Here is a 13,456-nt window from a genome sequence, read left to right on the forward strand (position 1 = left end):
CTTAATGAAAGTTACGTCCAAGTCTTTCGACTAAGGAAAATACGCTCCTTCCAACCCTATTCCAACACTGAAATCCAACTCTATCGCCGAGACACTTTCATTACCTATTAACCCACCACGGAATCACCAGTAGCCTGTTTAACCGCCCCCTTCACATCCAACTTCTCGTCCTGTTCCAACTTCCGTCGTCTAGCAGCCTCCCTTTCAGCAACCTCTCCCTCCGGCTCTGCCGGACTCCTCCCCACCCTATCACCAAGAATCCGATCATGCTCAACCCTCTTCGCCCCCAGATTCGCTGCCAGATCATCCGCTTCCCCAAACCCAGGATGACCAGGCCCGCCCGCACTCCCAACCGGACCAGCATGCGCTCCAGCCTGCGCACGCTGCATACCCATGCCCTTACGCTGGACAGTATCCGCAATATACCCCTCTGCAGGCTGCTGTTCTACACCGTATTCTAGATCGACGTCGGGTGCATTGTGCAGTTCTTGTTCGTGTTGTTGATATTGTGCGCTCAGACGATCGCGTTCTTCATCGCTGGATGGTTTTGAATCCGCTGTCCGTTTAATTGTCCCGATTGTGTCCCCGTAGTGTCGGTCCGGTTCGGTGGTTGCTCGTTGCTCTTGTGGCGTGTGTGTGACCGGATTCGAGGATTGGGCGTAGGCGGCTTGTTTGGGGGTTGGGAGGGTTGGTCTTTGGTTTGTGAGCGGGTATACATGGTGATGCGATGTTATGAAACAAATTTGATGTTGCAAGACTTGGACTATAATGGGGAAATATGTTTCAAAAGATGTTTGTCACTCCCACAGCTGAAGAAAGTGACAGCTATGTACCCACTTATGACGTCAGGGTATTGACCAATGAGAACAGAGTGAAAGTACAATGCCAATGCGCCCCCGGGGTGTTTACTTCCAACGTGTACAATCTTGACCTTTTAGGTAGAATCTATGGAAGATCTTCTATGTGTATGACCAAATACTCTAATTTGGAATAAGTCAACAAATGCGACCCATGAAGGCTACCAAGTCCACTTTTCAAATGAACGACGAACGCCTCGTTTCCGCACAGATCGTCATGTTGACCCAAACTACCGGGTCTCCAAAACGGCTCCCGGGTCAACAGCAATATTCCCATCCCGTCTATCCCCGCTCTAGTGGCACCATATCCTGTTCAATGTAGACTAACTCCTAGTCCACCAACTAATCAAACCAACCAACAAGACCCGGCAGTATGTCACCCAATCCACCCAACGCCCCCTAACCCAGTTCAACGTCCGAGGGTGAATTAGGGGAACTTTATTCGACTCCACAGTCTGCCTCGCTTACTCGCGATGGTTGTTCTCCTTTATTTTCCTCACGGAGTGAACAGAAACACCCATCGATATATCCTCCATGGCTACACAAACCTACTATCTGCCTCGCGGCTCCCGGATCCTGGTGACCGGTGCCAATGGCTTCATTGGGAGTAATGTTGTTCACAGTTTGCTTGAACTAGGGTTCCGGGTGCGCGGAACTGTCCGCTCGGCCAAACCATGGCTTGATGAGATGTTCCGAGATAAGTTCGGGCGGGACTCGTATGAGTCTGTTGTTCTGGTTAACTTTGAAGATGTAGATGCTCTGGCTGGGGTCATGGATGGTGTATCTGGGGTGGCACATGTGGTATGTGTTTGCTAGTGGAAATGGGATGGGAGGATGAGAGTCCGTGCTAATGAGATGTTGCGATGTATAGGCATCAGATGTCACCTTCGGCCCGAATCCGGAAGAGGTTGTGCCGTGGGTATTGAGAGCTACTCACAACGTGCTCGAGGCTGCATCGAGACATTCTGATATCCGACGGGTTGTCATGACCTCTTCTGCGGTCGCGGCGTTGTTTCCACCGACGAATAAGGAGGGCATTGTTGTTCGAGAAGGTGAGAGACCAATCCCTAGAGAAAAGAAGAGAAACATGTCTTGGCTGACACTGTACTTAGATACCTGGAATGACGAGGCTATCAAACAAGCATATAATCCAGATGCTCCAGATTATATGAAGGGTATGTTCGTCTATGCTGCCTCCAAGACCGAGGGAGAGAAAGCAGCCTGGAAATGGATGGAGAAAAACAAGCCAGGCTTCCAATTCAATACTGTGTTGCCTGATTTTACCGTGAGTTTCATCGTCCGATGGCCTGCCATTCAAAACATACAATATTGACTCGGAATAGACCGGGAAAATCCTACACGAAGAAATCTCCGGCTCGACATCGGCCTGGGTCGCTGGCCTACCCAAGGGAGATAGGCGTATTTTTGAGACATTTGTCCCGCGTAAGTGCACATTCACTGCTGATAGATTGATGGTTGATCACAATTAACATATAAAAACAGAATACTTCTGCGATGTTATCGACATTGCCCGTCTCCACATAGCGGGTCTCCTCGACCCAAAGACGGTTTCTAAACGACTCTTTGGATTTGCTGCTCCAGTGAATCTCACTGATATAATCTCGGTCGTTCGAAAGCTGCAACCTAATAATACTCTGATTCCCGAACCTCCTGCTGACGATGGACGTGATCTAAGTGAAGTTATCCCCGCCAAGGAAGCGGAAACGATCCTGCGGGAATTCTGTGGGCGGGAAGGGTGGACTTCGTTGGAGGAGAGCATTGCACAGGGACTTGAGGTGTCTCGGAAGAGGTTTTCTTCGTTGTAGTTCCATATTCCATCCGACTGCATTAATTTCGCAAGTAAATATATATGAACAAGACTTTCTTTTTTCAAATTCGAGCCAGGCAATAGTGCCAAAAAGGTGACATTCTCTCATTCCGCAGTTTCAGGGTCGTTTCTGCGAACTGCCTTCCTAGTGGATTTCTTGATTTCTTAATTGTAGGTGTTAAACATTTGTCTTCACTTATTTTTGATATCTTTTTAGAGTCTTGCGTTGAGTCTTTTTTTCGGCATAGTGACCGCGCGCAACACGTATCACTGTTGCCCTCGAGAGTCCCCCGTCGACACTGGCAGCAATAGCAGCCCATGGGTTATCCTCATTTGAGTTACGAGAATTAATTCGCCTACAAATAAGTCACTTTCTATACCTCATACTATTATTTCATCACATATCTCAGCAATGGTATTTAGTTAAAATTGTAGTATGGGAATGTCAAATTACTGTGGTAATGTGACCACTGCTCTTCCTGTGATACCATCCTCTCTCAATTTCTCGATCAAAGTTGGCACAGCCGAGAAATCAAAAACTTCAATCGACGGTGATATCGTACCAACGGCTGCCGCTTGTAGCAAGTCAGCCAATTGAGCTTCAGTGCCCACAGACGAGCCTATAAAGGTGAGACCTATCATTCCGAGGGTTAGTATATGATTTTGACCACAAGACCACATCCTCATCTTACCTCTCGCCGTGCAAAGCGTAGCCGAAAGGGGAATATCCAAGTCATTCGGCGGCAAGCCAACGTTCACAACAAAACCCATATTCCTCACCAGGTTAGGCGCCATCTTCAATGCTTCTTTTGTACCTGGCACAACGATTGTCGCTTGCGCGCCCTCTCCAGTAAGCTCACGCACTCGAGCAATAACATCCTCAGTCTTATAATCAAAGAAAACTTCCGCCCCAGACTCCAAACTCAACGCTCTCTTATCATCCCCACTATCAACAGCAATAACCCGCAAACCTTTCATCCTCGACGCAATCTGCACACCAATATGACCCAGCCCGCCACCAGATCCTGAAATAACAACAAAATCACCAGCCTGCAGCTCCTTATCTAGTTTCGATAAAGCGCCAACCATCGTAAGTCCAGCACACAATAAAGGCGCCGCAACTTCATCAGCAACACCCTCAGGGATACGTGTCAGGAACCGTGCATCGGCAATAACATATTGCTGCAATGTTCCAGGCACATGACGACTTGTATTGAGCTGCTGCGCACAATTGTGCGGGAACCCTCGTTTGCAAACTGAGCATTCGTTGCATGCGCTGTAGAGCCATTTGACGCCGACGCGCTCGCCCAGGAGGGATTCCGAGACTTCGGGTCCGGCTTTCACTACTGTTCCGACTCCTTCGTGGCCGATGATGGAGTTGTATGCGCCCCAGGCTAATACTGCGCGGAGTTCTGAGCGGCTTTTTCGTGCGTATTGAGTTAGTTTGTGGTGTTGAATTTATCTTCGAATGGAAGCGCTTACCAGAGACCGGTGCAGGTTAATTTGATGAGAACTTCGTTTTGTCCGGGACTTGCGACAGGTATGTTATTTTGAAGAGTGATTGTTGCTTTTTCTCCTGGGTTTTGTACCACGGCAGCTTGTTGTAGAGTTGGAGTGGGATTTGCCATTGATGCGACTGGTCTCAGATGACGTTGTTTAGTGTTAGGAAGCGTTAGATCCGATATGGTCAATATTCCCAATAGTTTAGATTACACTTGCACCCCGCTTATGTTTCTTTCTTCATAGAAAGCAGTGATGTTTAGGTCTGGTTTGTAATGCATTTTGGTTGAGTAGCGAATGGTGTTCGGGTTGCCGAGGTAATTGATTCTCTTCGGTCAGGATATCGGCAAGTAGGTGGCAACTACTTGGTGATATTATTCCCATCCCTGGTGGCACTTTGACAGTCTATGATCACCTATCTTTTTACGGGAGTAGTTATAGTACAAACCAAATAAGAAAATTAACACCTAAAAACAGATCTAAAAAGAATACCGAAAAATGATATTAGAGTGTTATCTTACATAAAGCGTCCCCAATTTGAGCCCAGATAAATAGGATCATTCAAGTCCTACGTCGTTGAGGATAGAGATCACATATGCAGCTGACTACTCTTGTACTCGCTCATGCAGAGCATATATAATAACCACCATAAGTGACCAATTCAGCTGAATCCAGTCTTCCTGGTCCTTGGCCGCTATCACTCTAAATCCGCCATAATTCTCTCAAGGTTTCCACGTCAAGGAGTGCATACTCGACCAAACAGTCGAAGTCAGTGAACTCCCAGCTCGGTCGAAACTGTCAGATTTTAGACAAATACCCCAGACCATGTAGTCTCACCGTATCCCATACTACACGGAAGCAGCGACCGGGCGAAGTCGATCGATTACTTCTTCGTCTCCCCCTCTAAGATTTCCTTTATTTTCTCCCAAGATATTGTTGTGAAAAAATACTTGTTTTGATAATAAATCCTACGGCACGAGCAGCGAGGAGGATATTCAGGAGAGGCTCCCACGGGCTAAAGTCGGATTTGAACATGCCAACTCGCGGAACGATGATACAATCATTGTGGACGAAAATATGCAAAAGGCGTTCGATGAGCTTAAGAAGTATTCCCTGGAATTGTTCATTTATAGAAAGTTATGAATCTTATCTCTTTCTGCGATCTATGCTAACTCATTCAGATATGTATTTAATCAACACTTAGTGCGGTATGCCAGTTAACAGCCACCTCCCTCCAAGGAAACTTGAACACTAATACATTGTCTCCGGTAGCTCTTGAAATGAAAAATCTTCCGAGATATTAAATACCACGAGTAATCCTTTGTCCTCCCTACGAACCAATCTGAATGGCTTCGACCATCACGTGATGACATCATCGCCGGCAGCATGTGATGGCGCCGAGGTCTGATTAGTATTCAAATACCCGATTATATTTGAACGTAGTTATCATGTTTTCTCCACAACTTTTTTTATTCCAAACATTTCCACCATGACGACTCTTTTCACCGTACCGATCAGCTCTACCGGAGGCTCGATCATCTGCACAAACCCCAGTACAGCAAAAGAGCATGAAACCATCTATGTGCTCACCTTTACTTCACCTCCGGACAACCGACTGACACCCATTTTTATTGATGCTCTCCTGCTCGCGTTGGACATTATTGAACACCGTTACCCCAAGGGTGTCGTAGTGACTACCAGTGGAATTGTCAAATTCTATAGCAATGGGCTTGATCTGGATCTTGTCGGGAAAACCGAAGGGTTCCTCGAGAACTGGCTGTGGCGCTTGTTCCGACGACTTTTGACGTATGTTTTTGTCCCACATTCTCAGTTTGAGTGTACAGTCCAGTCACGCGTAATTTCCAAAAAGGGGGAAAAAATACTGACCGGGCTCCAGATACCCCATGCCAACCGTGTGTCTACTGAACGGACATGCTTTTGCCGGCGGCTTCATGTTGGCCATGTACCATGACTACCGGATCATGAACCCTGACCGTGGTTTCCTCTGTGTCAACGAGCTGGAATTCGGCGTCCCGCTTCAAACCCCCATGATGGCTATTTTCCGCGAGAAGCTGACGCCAGTCACTTTCCGAACTGTGGTTCTAGAAGCTCATCGCTTTGGTGGACGCAATGCCCTCCAGGCTGGTATTGTTGATGCTGTTGGTGGAGCCGAGGAAGCACTTGCGCTTATCCAGACCCGCAAGCTTCAGACTAAAGCCGCAACGGGTATCTACGGCACCATGAAAGAGGAGATGTATTCTCGGGTTTTGAGCGGATTGGATGATCACGCTGGGAACTTGCAGTGGCGGGAGAAGGTTGAAGATAAGAACAACGTTGTTCGGGAAAGATCTTCGGAGGCTGTACAACAGTTTGAGAAGAATGGGAAAGCGAAGCTTTGAGTGGGTGCAATGTAGAAGGTCTCGGATTCTTTTGTTGATATCATATTGAAGTGTGTACATATACCTATCCTTGGTTCAATCATTTAGACCAATGACTCGGCCTCTTGTGTCGGTCGATGTATCTGAATTAAGGAAGGACTACTGTTGTGGCATCTACTAATTGTAGGGTGGAAAGTGAGGAGAGAGAGAGTTGGTTTCTACAGAAAGACGATTTGCCATCTACCTATGAAGGGTTGGTGACAAGCCAAAATCCTCCAATTAAGCGGATATCAATCTCTTTAGTTCCGATTCCCATAGTAAAAATGTCATGTTTTTGTTAGTTTTTGTAATCGTATTTTCTCTCAATTTGTCATAATTTCTTCATCGCGGTTGTTATTATGGCGATCAAAATGATTCCCAACTGCTTTGCAACTGATTCTCATCCTGCACTCTTCACCATCATTTTCTCGCGTTTTTTTTTTTTTTTTTTTTTTCAAATGGTTCTCTCACAAGCGGCGTTGTCAATGATTTCTTGACAGTACGTAAGCACATCGTCGATTGTCAAATTGCTTCCAGGATCTGGGTTGCGTCCCAATTCGCTGTTTTTCATGGTGATGAAACTCTTCAATTCAGGTATTTCGGAGAGCTCGAGGGTGATGATTATCATCATGTGGTATGGCACCATGAGGCCATTGAGATCTCTTGCTGCTATGAAACAGTTTTGGACCCCGGTGATAAACTCTTCAACTGTGTTAAACTCGCTTCGTTGAGTTCTGAAGAATCTTCCCGTTGCTCTGGTGATAGCAATGTGCCCTTCACCTCTGAAATAGCGCTTACATTCGTGCATGAATTCGTCAGCCCATGTGATCTTGCCAGTTCGTAGGTTGATTTCTCTGTTCACAGCTGCGTCTAATCCAGATGACCTTCTGTGAAAGTATGACACATCGCTCGACATTCGGTGTATTTCGGTATGGACGATCGATTTTGTTGTCAATCAGGTTGCGAAGTGTCAATCCTTCCAGTTGCTTGACAATCATTGCTTTCCATGCGTCATAGTCATCTCGGGGGCTCAATGGAGGGGTGATTGGGAAAAGTGTAATTGTCTTGGGATCAGGCAATTGATACCCTTTATCTGGAGCTTTGTGTTGGATTTCGTAAATTGCGTCCCAGTTCCTGTCATCTGGGGCCCCCGGACTATACAACGGAACAGTAGCTGGAACGGTAGCTGAATCGGTAGTTTAGCCGACAGTTGGGGCAGCAGTAGTGTTGTTCGTGGTGTTAACATTGTCCGTCATCTTCGTCGATATCGCCGGTACTCGCTTGGTTGATTTGATGATTGGTGTCAAGTACTATGCATTTATGCATGCTGAAATTACCAGGTCTTTACAAACCGGGAAATCAATGGACCGTCATGATAACGGTACCATACAAAAATACATACATTGCTTAATCAGCTATGTCCGCCGAGATTGGAAAAGAGCGGATCTTGTCATTTTAGTTAGTTAGAGAATTTACATATGTCAGATTTACCATACATTGTCGTATCCGTCTATTTCTGTCAGTTATGAGCCCGGTTTCGTTCCAATTAAGATCTGTCTACAACATATAGACCATCTTTTACCTAGCTGTCGCCGATTCACAGTGGTTTTGACAACGGTCAACCCCTGAATCGTCGAAGCACCCCTATCTCCTTCGAAGAAGATCAGATTCATCGACGAAAATCGACAATAATGAATATCATGTTAAGCCTCTCCGCGGCCTCCTCCCGCGTCATTTTGAAGGATACAGAATCATGGGATGCATGGCTCTCATATATTAAAGCAATTGCAGTTGCATATAAAGTATGGGATCAATGCAATCCGTCTCTTAAGGAGGAAGAACGTCCTAAATTGGAACCACCTGAAGAGATCATCTCTGTCAAAGATGCCATAAAAGAATACCCAGAACACTGGTTCAATGTGAGGCTATCCCTAAAAGCAGATTGGGATGCAGAGAACAGAGCCTATCAGTCGAAACTACAGGCATTAGATCTAGTGGCGGTGGCAATTAGGCAGTCAGTTGATACTCCCTACCAGCCCTTTATCATTGATATACCATCACCTTTGGAGCTGATGCTCAATCTCCACAAACGATTTGCACCAGAGAGCGATCCTACATACAAAACTAAGCTCCGTCAACAGTGGCGGAACCTAGATAGAGGCCTAGATCGGAACACCGATATCGAGAAATGGCTTCTAAACTGGGAATCGCTTTACCAATCGTGTAAGAAGGCAAGGATGCCAGAAGCAGAGGATGCCACGAATCAATTCCTTGAAGCAATCTCTATAATGTCGCCTGGATTCTATGAAACATGGGCTCTCAGAGTACAGGATAATCAGGACATCCCTTTCTTCGAAATCATGACTCGGTACAAAGCCCACTGGAAGATTACCCATGGCAGGCCGGCTGCGCAAAGAGGCATCTCAAAGGCTGCTTTCTCGACATGGCAAGGCAATGAAGAAGCAAAGCCTATAGAGGCAAGGAATGATGGCCTAGAAAGAAGGCCATGTCCATGTGACAGGGTAAAATCGAGAGTTCATATGCCTTGGGCCTGCTGGGAAATCTATGAAGATAGAAGGCCTGCTAATTACCAGCCCTCACCGGCATTGAAACAGAAGTGGGAGAAGGCCATGAAGGCTAATCCTAGATGGAAGGCAATTGTCGACAAGAAGCGAGCTGCATATGCAGAAGGCCAAGGGGGACCCTTGCTAAAGAGCAAGCGAATACAACCCTCGACGATGAAGCCTTTGGCTTCTTGACAACCAACGCAGTCAAAATTGACACCGTTATGTCAACAAAAATCAAGGATTTTGAAGCCACAACTACACCTACAGAAGACAGATGGGTAGTTGATACAGGTGCTCAAATCCACGTATGCAACAATCGGAGCTTGTTTAGCACCTTTAAAAGCGTACAGAGCAACGTCAAAGTGGGAGATACAGAGACGAAGGTGGCCGGTATAGGCACTGTGGTCATCTATGGTGTAAACCCTACCACTGGAAGCGCCGTTAAGATGAACCTATTTCAAACTAGGTACTCGCCAAACTTCCATAGTAATCTGATATCTCATGGATTGATGATGAAGGGGGGCCTATTAATGAATCTCAGAGCAAACTGCATTGAGACAATTGATGGCCATCGTCAGATCTATAAGATCTACCACGATCAGAAGCTATCATGGCTCACCCAGACAAGGGGTTTTATAACCCAAAAGGCATCAGATTTGAAGCCTGAAATGACGTTTGCCACTAAGAAATCCAATCAGGAGCCAAAATCTGAGGCTTCAATTGAGCTCTGGCATCGTCGATTAGGCCACATTGGCAAGGCGCGAATTGTCAAACTGGCAGAGATGACTGAAGGAATCACTATTGCAAGCAACCCAGGCAAAGAAATGCAGGTATGTGAAGCTTGTCAATTGGCAGATGCACCTAGGCAAATCTCTCGCCGGAAGATAGGCCAGGCATATGGTATATTAGGGAGAGTACACTTCGATCTAGTACAAAACCAGCCTGCCTACAACGGTCATATATGGATGACGCACTTCTATCTCGATGGAATAAGGTGTCACTTCGTATTTACCCATATAAAGAAGAGCGAGTGTCAGATGGCAGTTCGTAAATTCTTAGCATTGATCCGAAACTGGTTGAAAATCGAGATCAGGGTATTTCATTATGATAATGAGAGAAGCGCCGGCAATGAGGTTGAATCTATGATTGAAGACGAAGGGTGTACCATTGAGCATGCACCACCTGGCTTGCCAGAGATGAATGGACCAGCAGAGAGATCTGGAGGCATGATAGTAAGGAACGGCAGAGCATTGCTCAATGGTACGAACCTACCCCACAATCTATGGCCAGAGACGATGTATGCATCTGCATATATGATGAATCGTACCCCTACAAAGATGGATGGTAAGTGGATCATACCATGGAAGGAATTGATGCGCTATGCGGCTCCAGATGGCTTAAAAGATCAAATTGTCAACCTGTCGAATATGAGGCTATATGGGTGCTTAACGTACTCAAGGCTTCTGAAGAGAGTACAATCTAACAAGATGGCTCCGAGAGCAGAGATCGGCTATCTTGTAGGCTATGTTTCAAAGAGCCTATACAAGATCTGGTTTCCATACAAAGGGCGAGCAGGCATAGGCAGAGTTGAAGTTGTAAGAGATGCTGTATTCGATGAATCGAGACAGTACTCTAAAACGAAGCCTTTACCGCAAGAAGAAGATGCAATTAGTACTATGACAAATGGACTAAGCGCTAAGAACTGGCCCCAAGTGCTCTCAATGGAAGAAGCGCAGTCAGAATTGAGCATAGAGATGCGTATGCCGATGTCAATTGCTCGCATAACTCTCAATGATGACGTCGAAAACCGAGAACAAGGTACTGCACCAGAGGCGGTAAATGAAGAAATCCAGGAATCTAGAGTTGTGGAGCAAGCTCAAACTCTAGATAGTAGGGAGGAGACACCAAGGGTCCCCCCTTTAAAGGAAACACCTGTTTTACCTTTAACACCGGCTTCAATGGCAGGCCCTGCTTCAGTGGTAGAACATATCTCAATGATAGAGGTAAGGGATCAAGAACAGATCCCTGGGAGCTTCCCTATGTCACCACAGAGAGCCTCACCACAAAGAGCACTATCGTGGATTGCTACGATTGAGAGTACGCCACATGAGAGATCTCCTACCTCGCTATCTTCGCCAGATCCGATCAATGTCATACAGTCGATCGAAGCTGAAGGGGGAGAGGGAGATCAATATGATGAAGATGAAGCAGAGATAGAGCGTCAATTGCAACAAGAGATGCAGTATACGCCTACTCCAGAGCCAGAAGATCGGCCTACTAGAGAGATCTCTGCGTCAATTGATGAATCTAACATCATCTCAGGCCCCAGAATACGGAAGCCAAAGGCAGATCCAGACTACACTGCATATCTATCGCTAGACGAGAAACAGCTAGCCGAGCCACCAAGCCTTCTATATGCCTTTACAACAGGTATTACGAAGAAGCTCAATATGCAAAACAGACTGCATAGAGATCAGATGCCTCCACCACCAGAGAACTGGAAGCGGCTAAAAATCCATCCCTTTGCCACGCAATTGAAGGCAGCTGCGGAGTTTGAAATTGAGACCTTAAAGGCTAAAGAGACCTTCTCTCAGGTTGCATTACCGAACAAAAAGAGCACCCAGATCTTGCCATTGAAGTGGGTATTTACATACAAATTTGATGCAGATGGTATGCTCGAGAAGTTCAAAGCAAGAATCTGCGTGAGAGGAGATCTACAGTGGATGTCAACTGAAGAAAAGAGAGCTGCTACACTAGCTGTCAAAACAGCGAGAGCAGTATTCGCACTAGTTGCCGCCTTTGATCTAGATATGATTCAGAGAGATGTGGTTACCGCATTCCTGAATTCAATGCTAGAAAGCGAGGTTTATACCAAGTGTCCACCAGGCTTCGAAGCACTAAATCAGTGCTGGCTCCTGCATAGAGCCCTCTACGGATTGCGCATGTCACCAAGGCTTTGGCAGCAAGAAGCTACAAAGGTGCTAGTAAAACTAGGCCTTACCCCAGTGGAAGAAGATCCATGCATCTTTACAACCAAAGGCATTATTGTCTTTTTCTACGTGGACGATATCATCATCGTCAATCACCCCAAACAGGCTAAAGAAGCCGCTTTACTAGATCAAAATCTAAAGAAGCAATGGGAGCTTCGAGAACTGGATGCAAGCTGGTTCTTGAATATACGTATTATACGTGATAGAGAGCAGAAGAAGCTCTGGTTATGCCAAGATAGCTACATCGAGAGCATGGCACACAAATACAATCTCGTCACAGAGAGAAAAATAGGGTCCCCACTGAGCATTGAGCCTCTAGTACCCTATGATGGGGTGGCATCACCGCAACAGATTCATGGTTTCCAGGCCAAGGTTGGATCTGCGCAGTATGCCACCACCATTACCCGGGTAGATGCTGCAAAAGCAACCTCCAAAGTGGCTGAATTCCTTACAAATCCAGGACCAAAGCATATAGATGCAGTCGATCGCATCATACAGTATCTCTATGAGACACGCTTTTGGGCCATTGAATACGGCATCAGAACACCAAACAAACAACCTAGAAATCGAGATACGACCCTGACGATGGCGGCGAAATCAGTTGAATTTGCAAGCGATGCGTCGTTCGGAGACCATAAAGATCGAAAGAGCTCCGAAGGGTATATCTGCAAGTTATATGGTGGCCCAATCGATTGGAAGGCCACTAAGCAGAAGACTGTCACCACATCGACTACCGAGGCCGAACTACTAGCTTTAGCAGAGGCAGGAAAAACCGTACAGTGGTGGCGACGAGTGCTTAATGCACTAGGCTTCGAACCAGATCACCCACTATCCATCATGTGTGACAACCAGCAAACTGTCGATTTATTGACGAAGGAAGGGGCCGCGATGCATACGAAGCTCCGGCATGTTGACATCAATCGATGCTGGATGAAGCAAGAAGTTAGCGCAGGTCGAGTATATGTGGACTGGGTACCAACTGCTGCGATGCCAGCAGATGGGCTCACCAAAGCTCTGACGAAGCAGAAGCAGGGACACTTCAGAGAGTTGGTTGGAATGAGGGACGTAGGTCACATGATTCGTCACATGACCTCTGAGAACAGAGGCTGTTTTGCGGAAACTGCATAAATCGACGATTTGAGCCGAGATCAGTGAGGAGACAGGTGAGGTAAGTTGGAATCACTTGCGAATCATTTGCGAAGCGGTTGCGAAGCAGCTGCGAAACAGTTGGAAGAAAGGCAGTCCTTGAGAGCTTTGAATAGCTTCAAGAACTGGGGGGTGTGTCAAGTACTATGCA

General features: G+C 46.4%; 5 protein-coding genes across 5 annotated transcripts; 2 read left to right on the forward strand and 3 right to left on the reverse strand.

Annotated features, from left to right (window-relative positions):
- Positions 1 to 107: 107 nt before the first annotated feature.
- On the reverse strand, positions 108 to 1,076 carry N7487_009208 (uncharacterized protein; the record flags this gene model as incomplete). Its single annotated transcript, XM_056876938.1, has 2 exons — positions 108 to 763; positions 1,052 to 1,076. The coding sequence occupies 2 exons, from the start codon at positions 1,074 to 1,076 to the stop codon at positions 108 to 110; spliced, it is 681 nt and encodes a 226-aa protein (XP_056725518.1).
- Positions 1,077 to 1,391: 315 nt separating this feature from the next.
- N7487_009209 (uncharacterized protein) lies at positions 1,392 to 2,683 on the forward strand (the record flags this gene model as incomplete). The annotated part of the gene is made up of 5 exons (XM_056876939.1): positions 1,392 to 1,658; positions 1,729 to 1,909; positions 1,970 to 2,142; positions 2,201 to 2,300; positions 2,361 to 2,683. The coding sequence occupies 5 exons, from the start codon at positions 1,392 to 1,394 to the stop codon at positions 2,681 to 2,683; spliced, it is 1,044 nt and encodes a 347-aa protein (XP_056725519.1).
- A 452-nt stretch (positions 2,684 to 3,135) lies between these two features.
- On the reverse strand, positions 3,136 to 4,313 carry N7487_009210 (zinc-dependent alcohol dehydrogenase; the record flags this gene model as incomplete). Its single annotated transcript, XM_056876940.1, has 3 exons — positions 3,136 to 3,320; positions 3,378 to 4,105; positions 4,168 to 4,313. 3 exons carry the CDS (start codon positions 4,311 to 4,313, stop codon positions 3,136 to 3,138), a joined length of 1,059 nt encoding a protein of 352 aa, XP_056725520.1.
- Positions 4,314 to 5,674: 1,361 nt separating this feature from the next.
- Positions 5,675 to 6,584, forward strand: N7487_009211 (enoyl-CoA hydratase/isomerase family protein; the record flags this gene model as incomplete). Its single annotated transcript, XM_056876941.1, has 2 exons — positions 5,675 to 5,991; positions 6,083 to 6,584. The coding sequence occupies 2 exons, from the start codon at positions 5,675 to 5,677 to the stop codon at positions 6,582 to 6,584; spliced, it is 819 nt and encodes a 272-aa protein (XP_056725521.1).
- A 472-nt stretch (positions 6,585 to 7,056) lies between these two features.
- On the reverse strand, positions 7,057 to 7,518 carry N7487_009212 (uncharacterized protein; the record flags this gene model as incomplete). Its single annotated transcript, XM_056876942.1, has 1 exon — positions 7,057 to 7,518. One exon carries the CDS (start codon positions 7,516 to 7,518, stop codon positions 7,057 to 7,059), a length of 462 nt encoding a protein of 153 aa, XP_056725522.1.
- Positions 7,519 to 13,456: the final 5,938 nt, after the last annotated feature.

Source organism: Penicillium crustosum, assembly GCF_028827405.1.
Source record: "Penicillium crustosum strain IBT 35664 chromosome Unknown utg000004l_segment0_segment0, whole genome shotgun sequence".
Classification (NCBI taxonomy): Eukaryota; Fungi; Ascomycota; class Eurotiomycetes; order Eurotiales; family Aspergillaceae; genus Penicillium; species Penicillium crustosum.